The sequence below is a fragment of the Elephantulus edwardii genome, unplaced genomic scaffold (genome assembly GCF_000299155.1).
Source record: "Elephantulus edwardii isolate Elephantulus edwardi_28Jun2011 unplaced genomic scaffold, EleEdw1.0 scaffold00011, whole genome shotgun sequence".
NCBI classification, from domain to species: Eukaryota; Metazoa; Chordata; class Mammalia; order Macroscelidea; family Macroscelididae; genus Elephantulus; species Elephantulus edwardii.
In genome coordinates, this window is record NW_006399761.1 from 166,725 (window position 1) to 182,042 (window position 15,318).

A 15,318-nucleotide genomic window follows, 5' to 3' on the forward strand; every position below is an offset into this window, starting at 1 on the left:
GGGGGGGTATCCCTTCCGGGCACGGGGACTCTATCGCTGTCCAGCCTCGCGGATGCGGCAGGCCACAGCAGTGATGAGGGCCGCCCCCTTCCCACTGCCGTCCTCAGACTGCAGGAAGGACACGTCGCATCTCGGGGCCAGCTCCTTCACTGTCTCGTGCATGACTTTGGCAAAGCTGGAAAAGACGAGGGGAAGACAGAAGAAAAACACCTTAGTCACTAGTGATGGGTGCCAGTGAGGGTGTCAATCAGTGGTGTTCGGAACCCAGAATCCCAGGGAGGAGGAGAGGGGCAGCCAGAGACGGGGCCCCCCAACAGTGTCCAAGAGCACTGCCTCACAACAAAGACTCAGCCTTAAGGGGCGGCTTCGGGACATCATCACAGCCAGGGGAGGCTTGACGGGCCCGAAGAAGTCCTTCACTCCAGAGAAGGTCAAGGCTTGGACACCAAATTCTACAGTGAGGACTGCTGGGTTTAGGGACCGGAGAGCCAGTTACGACTCTTTGTGACCCCTCAGAACCCAGAGAGGGGCCAGGCATCCACACACAGCACAGCAAGGAGCATCCACGCCTGGGATCAGCCAGAAAACCAGGGAGCACGAGTGTGCGTTCCAACAAAGAGGTGGCTGGTGACAGCGGCTCTGAGGCGAGCTGACACGGCCATGAGGAGGGGCCGTGGGCTTCCAGACCACAGAGAAGTGAAACTCAGGGTGCCTCTCCACCTGAGTCTTCTCTTTACATAAACCCACAAATACACCACACATGACACACACAGAGTCGTGTGCGAACAGGGGAAGCAAGAAGGAGCCGTCCCTAATGGGGGGACGTGGAGGGTCTGACTGCACAGGGGCCACTGGAGGGCTCTGAGCTCGGGGTGGTGGGAGCGCACGCCCACCTGCATATTAATCACAACACAGTGCGGTTCCGTTCTGTCAACTACATTGCCATAGGTTATCTTCAGATGCAAGTTCAAAATCTCTTAAATAAAATGTCATTATTATTGCTTTTCTTACCAGTGTGTCTCTCTCAGTGCAATTTCTATGTGGCAGTTGGAAACACTGCATTTGAGCACGATAATTCTATTGGTAAGGGCTGCGCTATGATGATCTATGTAGTCTTTTTTTTACAAATAATACTAAAAAAGTTGTGGTGTTAGAGAAGAGTATTGCTAAGAAAACGAACAGGTTTGTTCTGGAGAGGGTGAAACCAGGCTGCTCCTTGGAGGCAAGGATTCTGAAGCTTCGTCTGAAATACTTTAGACATGTTGCAAGGAGGGACCATTCCTTGGCAAGGGATGTCATGCTTGGGAGGGTGGAGGGACAGCACAGTAGAGGGAGACCCTTTATGAGGTGGATTGATTCAGTGACTGGGGTAATGGGGGCAGGTGTGTTGGAGACAGTGAGATTGGCACAGGATAGGGCAGAGTTCAGGGCTGTTGTACATAGGGTCGCTATGAGTCACAGACTACTTGACGGCACATAACAACAGTAACAACAACAATACTGTTGATCAGAACTAGAATACATCATAGGTTGGAGAGAGAATTAAGTGTGTGAATGTGTGATCTCAACTTGATAATGAGTTTTGCTGTTCCCAGTCACAGGGTCAATTCCTTTCAAACAACAGCTGAGCTTTCGACCCCTTGGCCGTGGACCCAGATGGCCCCGCACACACACATTGGAAGCACTCTCTAGGATGACTGCGGGCTCACTCTGAAATAAGAGGGAGAAACACAGAGAACAGACCCGCCCAGGCACTCACTGGGGATGCAGCTTGTAGAGGGTCCCGTCCACACCCACGGTCACTTTGAGAGTGTCCAGGCCCCGGTTCTCACGGATCTTGTCCACCACGGCCGCCATGCCTGCACCGCAGAGCTGGGCCGCCCGGCGGGCCACCACGGTGCACACCTCCTTGACGATGATGCTGTCGTCGCAGGTGCTCTCGAGCCCCAGGTGTTGGAGGATCGTACGCACCTGCAGCAGTGCCAGGCAGTCACTGGTGGGGGAAGAGAGCAAGGGTCAGTCAGCACCGGGATGCATGCGGCCAGCTGGGAGTGGGCGCAGAGCCCCCGCCCTCAGCTCACAGCAGAGCCCAGCTCCCACACCCCCCTTCTCAAGGGTGACGGGAGCCCGTGAAACAGCTCCCAGTTCCAGTTTACCGAGAGTGATGCTGCCATCAAGCTAATTCCAGAAACAAAAGAAAATTCACTGTGGACATCACTCCCCCCCAAACAACTGTGCTCAGACATGCAGCCCTCTTCCTCCCAGATCAGCAAAATGGGGGCCTGGAGACCCCTGCTCCCCAATACTGGCTGCTCTGGTGCACTACTATGAAACAAATGCATGTAAGATAGTTGGAATAAAAACCAAGAGGACCATGGCACTGCCTGGGCTCCCATTCTTGGCAAAAGCAGACGTGCAGACGACACACATTCCTCCTACTCACAGAGCCACATGCCCGGGGGCTGCTCACCCAGCGTTGGAGCATCCTCGCCGCGTGAACTGCTAAAGGGCCCTCACAGTCCCTGCTCCCACTCGGGCTGGCTCTCAGCCACTGGACTGGACACGAGGCTGGCCGGCCCATTCCTGAGGCCCTGAGGGTCTATTCTCCACCCAGTCCCATTACCGTGGTCCCACAGCCAGCAGTTAACAAGAACCACCAAGCCAAGCACAAGGACGTCTTACAGATGATCGCGCCCCATGAATATTTATATCCAACCATGATATTTTCCAGCTGTGTCTTATGCACGTGAAAGCTGGACAACGAATAGGGAAGCTCAAAGGAGAAATGACGCCTCTGAACTGTGATACTGGAGAAGACGGTCAAAAGATCAAGTCCATCGTGGAGGAAGTGTAACCACGACACTCCTCAGAGACGAGGAGGCGAAACTTGATCTTGCAGACTCTGGGCGTGTGGTCAGGAGGGGGAGACCTCATGCTGGACAAGGTGGAGGGTCAGAGGAGGAGAGGAAGCCCCTCAATGAGACGGACGGACACAGTGACTGCGACAATAGGCTTGGACGTATCAGAGAGGGTGCGGAGAGGCAGCGTAGGATGGGGTCCGGGGGTGGTGTTCACAGGGTCAACTGGGAGTCGTGGTTGCCTTGAGGACACCCAACAACAACAACAACAGGAGCAGGAAATCTTCCTTCTTTGAGACGGGGTCTGAACCCCCACAGTAACACTATCTGGGCTCAAGCCAGCTTAGTATATGATGCGTTTGGTTTTCTGACGGCGATTCTATATATTTGCTACTAAAAATGCCAACCGTTTGCCTGGCATGTGTGTTGTGGCAGCCCCGACTGAGGCTGACCCCACACACAGCGGACCATGGAGGTGCTGGTTCCGTACCACCTTCCCGGTCAGTGACACGCACGCCCACTGTTGGACTTGCCACCCGACCAGTTCACCTTGTATATCGGTGCACAGCCCAGCCCCGGCCCTCTACCCATAGAAGGTCCTGTAAGCTCTGTGGACGTGAACACCGTCCCGATCTTCCTCGAGCTGTGTGGAATACCTAGACGGCACAAAGAGGGGGCTACAGTCTCCCCCACCACAGCCCAGAAGTGCTCACCTCTCGATCTGAGACAGGAACTTGGTTTCAAAGATGCCCCTGGTCTTGAGGCGCTCTGAGATGCGGCCGCGGAAGAGGAGGCCGCGCTTGGTGAAGTCGATGAGGATGTTACGGACGATCTCTCCGAGGTACATTCCGCTGATCATCTTCTCATACCTGCACGCGGATGGAGCGGGATGCTGAGGGGGGCAGGCCCAGGGCGGGGAGAACGTTCCCACAGAGGGAAGGGAGATTCTTCCCCTTTCACCCGGCGGGGCTCCTGGGCCCTGTGCGCCCTGCTCCGTGACCACCATCACCCTGAACAAGCCCCGGGCCTGAGGCTCACAGGGTTCCCTATAATCAGTCCCACCTCTTGGGATCACTTCCTTTCCTAGACCTATTCACCACTCAAGAAAGGACACACTCCCCCAGCCCCACCACTCAAGCAGCAAGACGTCTTACTCCTCAAGGATGTGGAGTCAGAATCCTTAGCACAGCCTGCTGCCCTTAGAATTGTCACCACTCAGCGTCCTGTGACGACCTCCCTGATTCATGAACACTGCACGTCACGGAACATAAATAAAGCTTTGTTGTCCTGTGGCCCCCACGCACCACTGACCGATTACGGACAGGACCACCGGGAGCCAGAGTTCTCACTGGCTGATTTTCAGAAACAGAGCACCAGGCCTTCCTCCTGCTTCCTGCTAGCACCAGGCTCTGCTGAGGCGTCACAGAAACACAGCAGCCTGTGTGACAGACCAGCCACGGCTGCACTTGAAATGCATGGGCCGGGGCGCAGGAGGTGACACCTCTACACTGATCTCCCAGAGCCCCCACTCCAAGGTCAGGAGCCAGAGCCACAGTGTACCGGTCACAGAACAGGATTAGTCAATGGCCCGAGCGTCTTGGATCCCGGATCCCGAAGAGGGTCTTAAAGTCAGCTGGGGTCTCCAGAGGTAACCACGGCCTTGCTGCCACCCCATCCTGTCTGTCCAGACCTGCCTCCTTCACCCCCAAGACATTTCATGCTCTTTCTGCTCCAGGCAGATGTTCTACGAAATCTATTCTGCGGAACTATGCACATCTGTGTGGTGCAAATGGTTAAACACGTGATTACTGGTCAAAAGGCTGGTGGTTCAAACCCACCCAGCAGTGCCTCAGGAGCCAGGCCTGGCGATGTGCTCCTGAAAGCTCACAACCCCGACAATGTCACGGAGATGGTCAACTCTGCTTATGGGGGGGCCGCCCCGGCAGAATCAGCTCAGTGACAACTCGTAACTACAGCTCTCTGTGGGCGAGTTACCGCGGCCCACCGAGAGAGCCCCTGCCCTCGGGATATGCTTTCGGAGAGGACCTCGAATCTGGGGTGCACGCAGCAGGCCCCACACGCGCCAGAGTGCCTACCTCTGCTTGCCGGGGTTGAGGGAGTGTGTGTCCACGGCCATGTCGAACTCGGTGCGGAAGTCATCCAGGCACCCGTTGTCCCCGAAGGCGCCCCACTCCATGTTGATGCACATGCGGCCCTCCTCGCCCTCCACCAGCTCCACGTTCCTCATCTCCTCCATGTAGCAGGCGTTGCTGCCCGTGCCTGCCAATCAGACGCCTCGGGGTCATGTGCCTGCCCGCCCTGGGCTGGGGGCCCTTAGGGGAGGAGAGCCTCCAGTACAGGGTGGGGTCCTTCCTTCAAACACTCGTAAGTGCGTGCCAAGGAGAGAATGCTAGACGGGGCAGAGCACCCCAACAAGCATGATCACATGAGAGGGCCGAGCCTAGGACCTGGGGAAGATGGGGTGCTGAAAACTGAAGCCAACCCAAAGGCAGTCAGTTCAAATCCACCAGCACCTCCTCCCGGGTGGCTCACAGCCTCTGAAAACCCACTAGAGGGTCCTCTAGGGGCTGGTTCCAAGTCAACACAGTGGGTGAGCTGATGAGTATTATTACTCACCACCAGGAGGGCAGCGTGTGACAGGGGTGTCACCTTTGGAACTCAACCTGATCCCAGAGTCTCTTCTATGCATTTCTCCCCATAGCTGGTCCTGATTTCTACCTTTTGGCTAAATTAAATAGTAAATAAAGCTCTTTCCTGACTTGCCCAATGAGTCCCAGCACATTCCCAAGGCCCAGGGGTTCCATGGAAACCAGTGGCTGGTTGGTTAGAACTGAACTATTGGTGTGTCCCCAGGGTCACCCGAACTTGAGGCTCAAGTGTCTGAAGTCTCGGGCAGGGGTGAGAGTCTGGAGGACTGTGAGGCCTGGCCTGGGGTGCGGCTCCTCTGGGCAGGCCCCTGGCAGGCAGGGTTGTCCATGTCCTTACCGACAATGAGGCCGACCTCGCAGTGCGGGTCCTCATAGCCACAGGTCATCATCGTCCCGACCGTGTCATTCACCACAGCAACCACGTCCAGGTCAAACTCCTGAGAGGGCAGAGCAGATCCAAGTTACAGACGGTCAGTGTCCACGTGGACACGAAGAGACTGTGTGACTAGGAAGCTGCACCACACAGCGTGAAGCCCCAGACACCAGACATAGCAGCTGGACATTATTTGTTCATTGCATGTGGGCTTCGGCTCAGCCGTCAGCTCCCCGCGGACGCTTTCCCTGACGGCACCCCTTAACACAACACAGTGCCCCTCACCAGCCCCACCCACACCATCCATCCTCTGCCCCCCTCACCCCACCCTGCTCCACGTCATTTTTCTTCAAAGCCCCTCACTGCACCTGACGTGAGGTTCTGAGTTTATTTGTTTGCAGAACCCATGTTCTGTGTGGGCCAGCACTTTGTAGAGGCCACTACAGAGCCCTCAGGGCCCAGACACACAGTGGACATGGACTAACTGCCTGATGATGGAGTCATTCTGCCCCCAACCAATGCCAGAACGCTCCAGCCCCTCCACATCTGAACACACGGGCTCAGAGCCCCCGGCGCGTCTCTCACCTCTCGGCGGTGGATAGCTTCCTTCAGCAGGCCCACCACGTCCTCGCCTTCACAGCCTGATGCCTTGAAGCCTTTTGTCCACGTGAGGAGGATGCTCTGAAAAAGAGCCAGACGTGATCGAGGTGAGGGGATCATCGGGGTCACCCCCAAGGGCCCAGTGAGCTTCGAGGCTGAACGGTGACCTCACCCACCGTGACCCCACACTGGTTCTGAAGGCGCAGCTTCTCTGTGCCTGTGACTGAGCTAAGCACAGCCCTGCTTTCCACCACTTGATCCCCACAGCACTCATCACCGTCACCCCCTTTTCAGTAACGGAGGCTCTGGAGGGTCTCCAGCTTGGCCGGGGCGGCCACCAGACCCAAAACTCCCACACGCAGCTCATGGCACCAAGCAGCTGGGCCGTTCGTTGATCTCACATCTCCAACGCCCCCAGCTCACAAAGGCCTCTCTGGCTCAACCACTTAAAGGGGGTCCTTCTCCAGCTCCACCCAATCTACTGTAACCCAATTTCACTTTTCTCCACCGCTCGTAACAGCACCTGGCATTGCTCTGTTTACTGATTTGCTGCACGGGGCAAAGCCTCTCATTTACAGGAGAATTCTCTTTATGATTTGCTTCCCCTGATTCTCAATAAAGACACAGAGAGGCATGGCTTATGGCATGCAGTTGATTGGAACTGCTGGCCTGTTTGATCTCATTCTCAGTCTTATTAATATGCTTTACCCTCGGTCTGCAACAGGACACTGTCCTGAGCCCAGAACAGGAGGGACATGGTGTGAGTGGGAGCCGAACTCAGGTGTTGCAGGGACACCCGAGCTCAGTACTGGGAGACCCTGAACTGAGACCGTGGCCTGGCACTCCACCCCTATGCGGCCCAGAGCAGGGCCGTGGGTCACAGACAAACCCCAACTCACGCAGCTGCTGTGAGGATGACATGAGGTAACGTGTGCACGGGGCCTGGAACCATGCCTTGGGCATTGCCATTATTGGGAACAGATTTGTGCCGGAGACCAGCAGAGGTGTTTTCACCTTAGCCAGGGTCACCCCCTAAGCCCCCACCAACCTTGGCATCTGCACCTCTTCAGCAGAGCCCCCACCCGCCTCCTGCAGACCACGTCTCCCACTTCTCTCTCCTCTTAGCACAATCCTCCCCTCACTCCTCGGTGACTGGCTGAGTCAGGACCCCCACACAGCCCCAGAAGGGCACGTACCTCATCCAGTCTGTTCTGCCGGCACGGGAAGGAGAAGGTGAAGCCCAGAGGCAGGGACACACCCTTCATGCCCATGTACTCGAGGAAGTCGGCAATGCACTGGACGATGTGGTCAAAGAGCTGCAGGGAATCAGGGTTGTGAGGAAGAGCCCAGGGCGGGGTGTCCCTGGAGCCCCAGCAGGAGCCCCACACCAAGAAACACAAGGTTCAGGTGTAAATTTGGGTGAAGACAAGCCTGGGCTCCAAGCGCCCCTGACCCTCCCCAGGTCGCAGAAGCACAGAAGGGCCTGCCGGCCTCTCGTCAGCACTCACCTCATCCCCTGTGCCGTGCATGACCTCCTGCGGGATCGAGTAGATCTTGTTGTGCATCTCCACCCCACGGCGCTTTCCGTTCCGCACACGAACCAGCAGGACCCGGAAGTTTGTGCCCCCCAGGTCCAAGGCCAGGAACTCACCCTTCTCTGGAAAAGAAAACGGGGAGACGATAAGTCTGGGACATCACCACTTCACCCAAGTGAAGAATGACAGTCTATGATGCCTTCCCAGATGAGGGCCTCTCTCTGGAGCCCCTTGAAAGGGGTGATGGGCTACAAGCCCAACCTCACAGTAAAGGAAGCTAAGCATCCCAGTTAGGACCATCTCAGAAGACCGAGCACGCTCACACGGTGGGATCCTAGGAGACACAGTGAGCTCAACAGAACATGCATAAAAACATCCAAGCGCACCATCTAAACTGAGTCAACCAGTACTGTTCGATTATTCTAGAATAGAAATAGGACTAGAGGGCCCAGCCTTGAAGGAAGAGGGAAGGGGACAGTGTGACTTGTTGGACAATAACATGCCAGGACTAGTGCCCACTGTCCCACCTAGTCTTCACCCGGCCTTTGGGCAAGTCCAAGCAGGAGGCACTTCACCTCTCTCTGAGGATAAAGCAAAGCCTGGGTGGGCCTGATTCAGACATTTCCCAAGGGCAACAGAGCAGAAGCCGAACCTCTGAAACCCGCTCTCTGTTTCTCTGAACTGAGACAAGACCACATCTTTTGGGTTACAATTGTCTGTAAAGGGCCTACGAGTAAATTTTTTTTTTAATCATTTGTGTGTGTACCATCATATCGGATCTGACTGGTACAGGAGGAGATTGCCCCTCCTTCTCCAGCAGAGCCTCTGGTGGATTCGAACCATGCTCCTCTGGGATTGCAGTGCAGCTTCTTGCCCTAGGCCACCAGAGCTCCCTAGGAGTAAACTTTATAGCTGGTGAATCTACATTAAGACTACTCCATAGGGGAGTTCTGGTGGCCTAGTGGCAAGGAGCTGTAACCACAATCCCAGAGGTGCACGGTTCGAATCCACCAGATGCTCTGCCGGGGAAGGAGGGACAATCTCCTCCTGTACCAGTCAGATCTGATTTGACGGTACACTCACTAAAGTAAAAAAAAACCCAAACCAAAAGACTACTCCATGTGTCAACAAGCACACACCTAGATAAATGGGCAGTGGGCTGGACTCCAGAGGCCGCCTAGAATTTGTGGACTGGTGCGCAAAACCAATGCAGCGCTTGACACAACTTGTGGGCTTCCATCTGCCCTACTCGAGCTTAGACAGGTTCCCTAACTTCTTTGTGCCAAGTGTATCAGTGTTAACAGTGAAACAGGGGGAAATGCATGAATCACTATTGACCATTATGCTGTGGATTTTCAGCACGAAGTAAGCAAGGGTCTTCACTACTGGAACAACAAGAAACTTCGTAAGAGGTGGAACAAACACTAAAGTTTTCAGGGATTTCATGTTACTTGGATCCATCTCAACTTCTATCAAAGTAGTAGGCAAGAAATCAGAAGATCAATGGTGATTCCTCTTATAAAGCACAGTGTATGGGAATTGGCATACGAAACACAAAGCTAATTAGGCAATGTGTGCAACACAGTGTATGTGAATGAAACACAATGCATACACATTTTATGCCAACCAAAAAATAATAAAAATAAGTCACGAGGTTCCGTAGAGGGTAAGTCTGCTGCAATGACATTTTTTTCAAGTGTTAAAGAGTAAGCATGTTCATTAACGGACTTCACCAGGCTGTAGTGTTTTCAAATACTTCCTATACATTCAGACGTTGGGTAATGAATAAGGAGGACAGAGAACTGATGCCTGTGAACTGTGGTTACCATGAAGAGCCAGATGAACAAGCAAACCTGCCCCAGAAGCAGCACGGGCAGAGTGCTCCTTAAAAAAGCAAGGGTACTGTGTGGGCAGGTCAAAGGGCATCATGGTCTGAAAGGGTTGGGGCACTGCACCCGTGAGCATGGCCATGGCAGGCCCTGAGCACAGCACTGGGCAGTGCTCTGTTCTGCTGGACATGAGCTTGCCAGGATGCAGAACCAACTCAACAGCACCTAAGAACAATTGCCACTGCTTAAATGTTAGCAAAGAATGTCTAGTCAAGCTTCTAAAACACTCAAGGTTCCCAGGTCCAGAACACTGGGCCAGGTGGCGTTCACGTCACGTACCTGTACCATCAGGGGTGGCACACACGTAGGTGGGCAGCATCTTGACCGGGGCAACGTCATGGGTCTCCTTTTTCAGCCCTCGCTTCATTTCCACAGTCATCCTCCTCTTGATCTCCAGCAGCTGTTCGAGGTTCAGCTTCAGAGGCTCCAGGATCTTCTGCCGGGCTCGGTGTTGATCGGCCAGCCGGTAGGCCACGGCCGTCACCATGGCTGCCCCCTTGCCGCTGCCGTCTTCAGAGAGGAGAAAGCGGATGTCACAGTCTGGCACGAGACGCCGCAAAGTCTTTTGGAGACGCTTGGCAAAGCTGCAGAATGACCAAGACAGAAACACAGTTGGCAAGTGGTGTAAAGTGTGGTAAAGAAGCTCACCGCCTCAGCCCAGGTTCTCTGAGCACCTGTCGGAAGAGATGGAGGCCACAACACCCCTTCTTCCTCTTCTCCAAGGCAGAGGCCTCAGACATTAAACTCATGCTGGGTCCTTCCACCCCCATGATGAACAGAAAGGACCCATCTAAGAAGCCACGATGCTTTGCACAAGGGCACGTAAGATTTCCTATTCCTAACGGAATTAGCCCCATGGTTCCTCTGCCCAACATATGTACAACTGGCTCCTTTATGGGAGCTGCCCATATTTGTGAAATCAGATAATTCTAGATCCACTTAATTTACAAGTCTTAAAAGAACCAAAATAGAGAAGCAGCTGGAAATGCTCTTCTCCTTGCTATGTCCACAAATACCCTTCCCCGAAAGACCACCAACTCACGTATGTAAACAGCAAGTGTGCTTTATGCTACAGAACAAAATCCAGCATGCTGGAGGTCTGCCATTTAGTAAAGGGGGAAAATGGCAACTCTGGGTGAGACCGCATAAACTCTTTTTATGGGTTCTATACAATGGAGCTATTTGCTCAGGATGAGGTAATTGGGAACATGATTGGTGGGCAAGGGGATCAGTTCACCCTGGGGAACCAAGGCAAGGGTTTACAGATTCTTGCATTGTATTTGTTGACCCCTCCCTCCTGAGTCAAGAGGAAGATTTTCAATAGAAAGAGCTTGGCTTCGTTTGCATTGAATTCTCTTTGCGATTTACTTCCTGATAATTTTCAATAAAGACACAGGGAAGCTGGAATCTGGTCCTTCGGTCGAGAACAACTGGTATGCTTTCTGTTCTATCTCATTCCTGGTTGTCTGTCTCATCATTAATAATTATAAAAATACTTTACCCTCTGTCTGCAACAGGAGTGATAAAAAGAGCCCCCCTGGCCAGGGTACTTAAGTCTGAACTGTCAATAACTCAGGGAGCTCTCCTATCCACACCAGATGAGCTATCACATCTGGGCTTTTAGTCTTTTATGCCAGAGACTCTCAAAGTCAGGGCTCAAGCACAGCCCATAATGCGAACAGAAACTGACCTGTGCCCTGTGGGGCCCCCCCCCAGGCCCAGTGCCCTGCCTCTGTCCTCCCAACACCCACGCAGACTCACTGTGGGTGCTTCTTGTAGACGGAGCCATCAACCCCGATGGTGGAGCGCAGCCTCTCCTCCTCCCCCTTGTTCTCCTTGATGCGCCGCAGCACGGCCGCCAGGGTGGCCGCACACAGGCTGGCCGAGCGCGTGGACACGATCTGGCAGATACGGTGCGTGGCCACACAGTCCTCCTCGGTTGGCTCCATGCCCAGGCGCACCAGGATCTCACGGGCCTTGCGGACGCCGTCCTTCTCCCTGGGGGACAGAGAGAGCACGTGAGTACTCGTGCACCCGACCAGGAAGCTCCTCGTGTCAGCACCCGCCAGCCCAGGGAGGGCACTCAGCCACTTTTTTGGGGCAGGATGCTGAGGAAGAGGAGGAGGGGAAACGTGACGTGGCAAAGCCTGAGGCCACTCTCCTAGTAGACCCTCCAACACACGCATGCAGACACATTCCTACATCTATGCATATGTCCACATACACACAAACACGCCTATATGATTACACATACATGCACACTCAATACACAAGCACACATACTAACATTCAAAACGTGTGTTTTTGCATAGGCACACTCATACACATATGTCTGTGTGCACATACACATACTTAAACACACACACTCCTGCAACAGAAGCTTACCCTTCAATTTCTGACACGTTTTTGGTCTCAAAGCGGCCCGTGGTGAGGAGTTCTGGGCTGAGCCGCCCCCCGAAGAGCAGCCCCTCCTTGGCCATCTTCACCAGGATCAACCTCACCAACTCGCCCATGTACATCCCGCTAATCATCTTCTCAAACCTGCAAGACAAAAGTCCCTGCTGTCAGTGCACTCATGGACACCTAGCACAGGGGGAGGAGGACGTGGGCTCCTTACAGAGCGAACAGAATGGCCAAGAAATGCCCATGGCTGTGTGCTACTGTCACGTGGGGCTGCAAGGAGGCGAGATAGAGTCAAAGCCTCTAACCTCAGTGGTGTGTAATGACTTTTTATGTTTTATGTTTGCAAGGAGATACTGTAAAGTAAAATACAGCATCAACATTTCTTTTCGAGAGAAAAGGGTCAGGTTGGTGAAATTGGGGGCAGAGACTTGATGACCCTACTTGATGACTACTGAGACTTGATGACACCGACCCGGCCCCTCCTGAGACAAAGGGAGAAGGGGTGACACTGGAAAAGGAAGTGCAAGCAGGGGAACCTGGGAGCCAGGCACCGTGCTGTTCCTGAGCAGGCAGGTGGCAACATCAAAGGCCAGCCGCCCAGAGGGCTTCCGGTCATTTCTTTCTCCAACACTAGGTGACACTACCTTCTGCCTGAAGGAGTCTCTGGCTAGGGATCTGTGACAGGGAACACCAAACCCTTTCGCAATGCTATTTGGCAGAGCAAACCCTTTCCTGGCAGACAAGAGAGGATCTGGGTCCTAGAGAGAGGGGGCACGAGGGCCAGTGAGGGCTAATGGACAGACTGGAGTGAGAAGAAGGTCCATGGAAGAGGGCCAGATGCCCTGGACACTACCTAGCACTGTTGACAGCCACAGAAACTGAGGCCCTCAGGAAGGGACCTGCCCAGGATTCCAAGGCTCCAGAAGGTAAGCTTCTCTGCAAGCGGAAAAGGCTGGGTGCAGAGGTGGGAATGGCCTTTAAAATTTATTCTCATTTTTAGAGCACTTTGCTTCAATCAGCCCTTGGAATATATTTATAGGGAAGCACATCAGGAGAGCCAAGACCGTCCACAATGGCCCCAGGGCAGAGGTGGTTGACAGCATGGCCCAGGTCCTCACAGACTTTGCTTTGTCAAATGACAAGGCCGAGGCTCAGGTGACAATTTTACCTTCTGACACTTCAAAGGGCACATGGCTTAGGTGTGCCACCTTAATGGAGGCGGGTCCAGAGTGGCTTCTCGTCCTGTAAAGCCCTCACCATTAAGACACCACCATGTGAGGCTGAGAAAGTCACAAGTGAACAGGCTCATGTTTCAACACGTGGGAGAAGCTCATGGCTTAAATAAGTTGGACTCTGAGGGAGCAAGGACTCTCTCGTCAAGAAAAATGTGACCCACCACGGGTCTGGCTCGTGGGGTGGGGATTCTCCTCTCTGCATAGAGATCTCCACTAAGAGCACGACTAAAATAACCACAGCCACACAAGGCCCAAGATGAGCTGAGCTGCTCAAAGTGTTTTGCAATGGCCCTCTGAGCCTACACTGACCTTTGTGACAAGATTCTCGACCGGGCACTTTATGAGAGTGGACTCGTGTTTTGTAAGAGTCAGAAATAACTAAGAACCAAGTGTGGCCAGGCTGGAGAGGAACATTCAGGGATTAAACGCTGGCAGCTGTCCCCAGCCTACGCCTTGGGGGCTGCCAGAGACACCGTCAGGACACCGTCATGGGGGCCAGGGAAAGAGGATAAGGAAATGTCCAGCAGGCAGTGGGTCAGCCTGGATCCGGGCATGAGATTCTGGAAGTTCCTGCGGGTCAGCTTAGCTTTAGCCTGTCTAAAGTTTGACCGAGAGTCACAGGTCGCAAGCTAGAAGCTGACCGTGTCCTGGAAGCTATGAAGCTTCAGGTCACATTTCTGAGATCTCAGACGAAGCCAGCTCAAGCCAGCTTCTCTGTGGCTCAAAACTGGCCTCTGCGGACAATTTACAAGGAGAAGGCAGAAGGGGCGAGAGGGCCCCCCAAGCAACAGTCTTGCTTACTCATTCATTTCCACTTACAGTTGCTTCCCCGGGTTCAGCGAGCCCATGTCGATCTCACGGTCAAAGTCGGTGCGGATGTCGTTGAGCGAGCCGTCATCCCCGAAGGCGCCCCACTCCATGTTGATGCACATGCGTCCTTCATCTCCCTCCACCAGGTCGATGTGACGCATCTCCTCCATGTAGCAGGCATTGGTGCCCGTGCCTGCACAGAGCCAGCACCCGCTCAATGCCCAGGCACGCTGTCCCCGGCCCTCACCCCAGCCAAAACGGCCCACGTGGCGGGGCTCCTTCGTGCAGACTCCCGGGGCCCTGCAGTCCATGTCCCAATCCTCTGAGCGCCTCAGAGGGCAGGGCACAGGGCCCCTTGGTTCAATGCAGACCCTTAAAACTCTTGAAGGATGTCCCCAAAACCATTAAGCCAAAGCCTAGTCACCAAGGACAGGACCAGCTTGAACACGCCACTCACGTTCAGACATAGTGACAGGGCCATCCAACCCCCCTTCCCCTCCAGCCCTCTGCCCACTCACCAATAATGAGCCCAATCTCGCAGTTCTGGTCGTCATAACCGCAGGTCATCATGGTCCCCACCGTGTCGTTCACCACCGCCACGACGTCAATGTCAAAGTCCTATGGGGATAAAAGGAGGCCTGTGACCCTGAGCCATCACAGAAAGCTCCAGGTGGAAAGGGGGAGAGAAAGCACAAAGCCACACAGCTCAGGGGCAAAAGCGATGCCCCCCCCCTCCTCGCTAGCTCTGCTCGGAACAAAGTTTAAGTGGAAAATGTGGCTCAGCGTCCAGGCAGCAGCTCCCGGCACGTCCAATGTGTCCTCATCCTGGAGGACTGTCTGTCACTGGAACTGTCTGTCTGTCTGTCCCGGGCCTGGGGGTCTTGTTTATTGAAGAGACCATCTAACCGGGCATCTCTCTCCTAATAACTCCTTCTGGGATAACACC

The 15,318-nt window shown here is 54.2% G+C and overlaps 1 protein-coding gene across 1 annotated transcript in view; it reads right to left on the minus strand.

The window, feature by feature from the left end:
* Window positions 1–9: 9 nt before the first annotated feature.
* HK2 (hexokinase 2) overlaps window positions 10–15,318 on the minus strand; it is a 46,427-nt gene continuing 31,118 nt past the window's right edge. Inside the window, exons 6-18 of the mRNA XM_006880822.1 lie at window positions 14,891–14,990; window positions 14,382–14,565; window positions 12,310–12,465; window positions 11,686–11,922; window positions 10,204–10,508; window positions 8,009–8,157; window positions 7,697–7,816; window positions 6,486–6,581; window positions 5,865–5,964; window positions 4,955–5,138; window positions 3,572–3,727; window positions 1,760–1,993; window positions 10–175 (exon numbers count right to left, since the gene is read on the minus strand). Coding sequence (XP_006880884.1) covers window positions 31–175; window positions 1,760–1,993; window positions 3,572–3,727; window positions 4,955–5,138; window positions 5,865–5,964; window positions 6,486–6,581; window positions 7,697–7,816; window positions 8,009–8,157; window positions 10,204–10,508; window positions 11,686–11,922; window positions 12,310–12,465; window positions 14,382–14,565; window positions 14,891–14,990 — 2,166 coding nt within the window. The 3' untranslated portion in view covers window positions 10–30. The remainder of the gene's footprint in view (window positions 176–1,759; window positions 1,994–3,571; window positions 3,728–4,954; window positions 5,139–5,864; window positions 5,965–6,485; window positions 6,582–7,696; window positions 7,817–8,008; window positions 8,158–10,203; window positions 10,509–11,685; window positions 11,923–12,309; window positions 12,466–14,381; window positions 14,566–14,890; window positions 14,991–15,318) is intronic.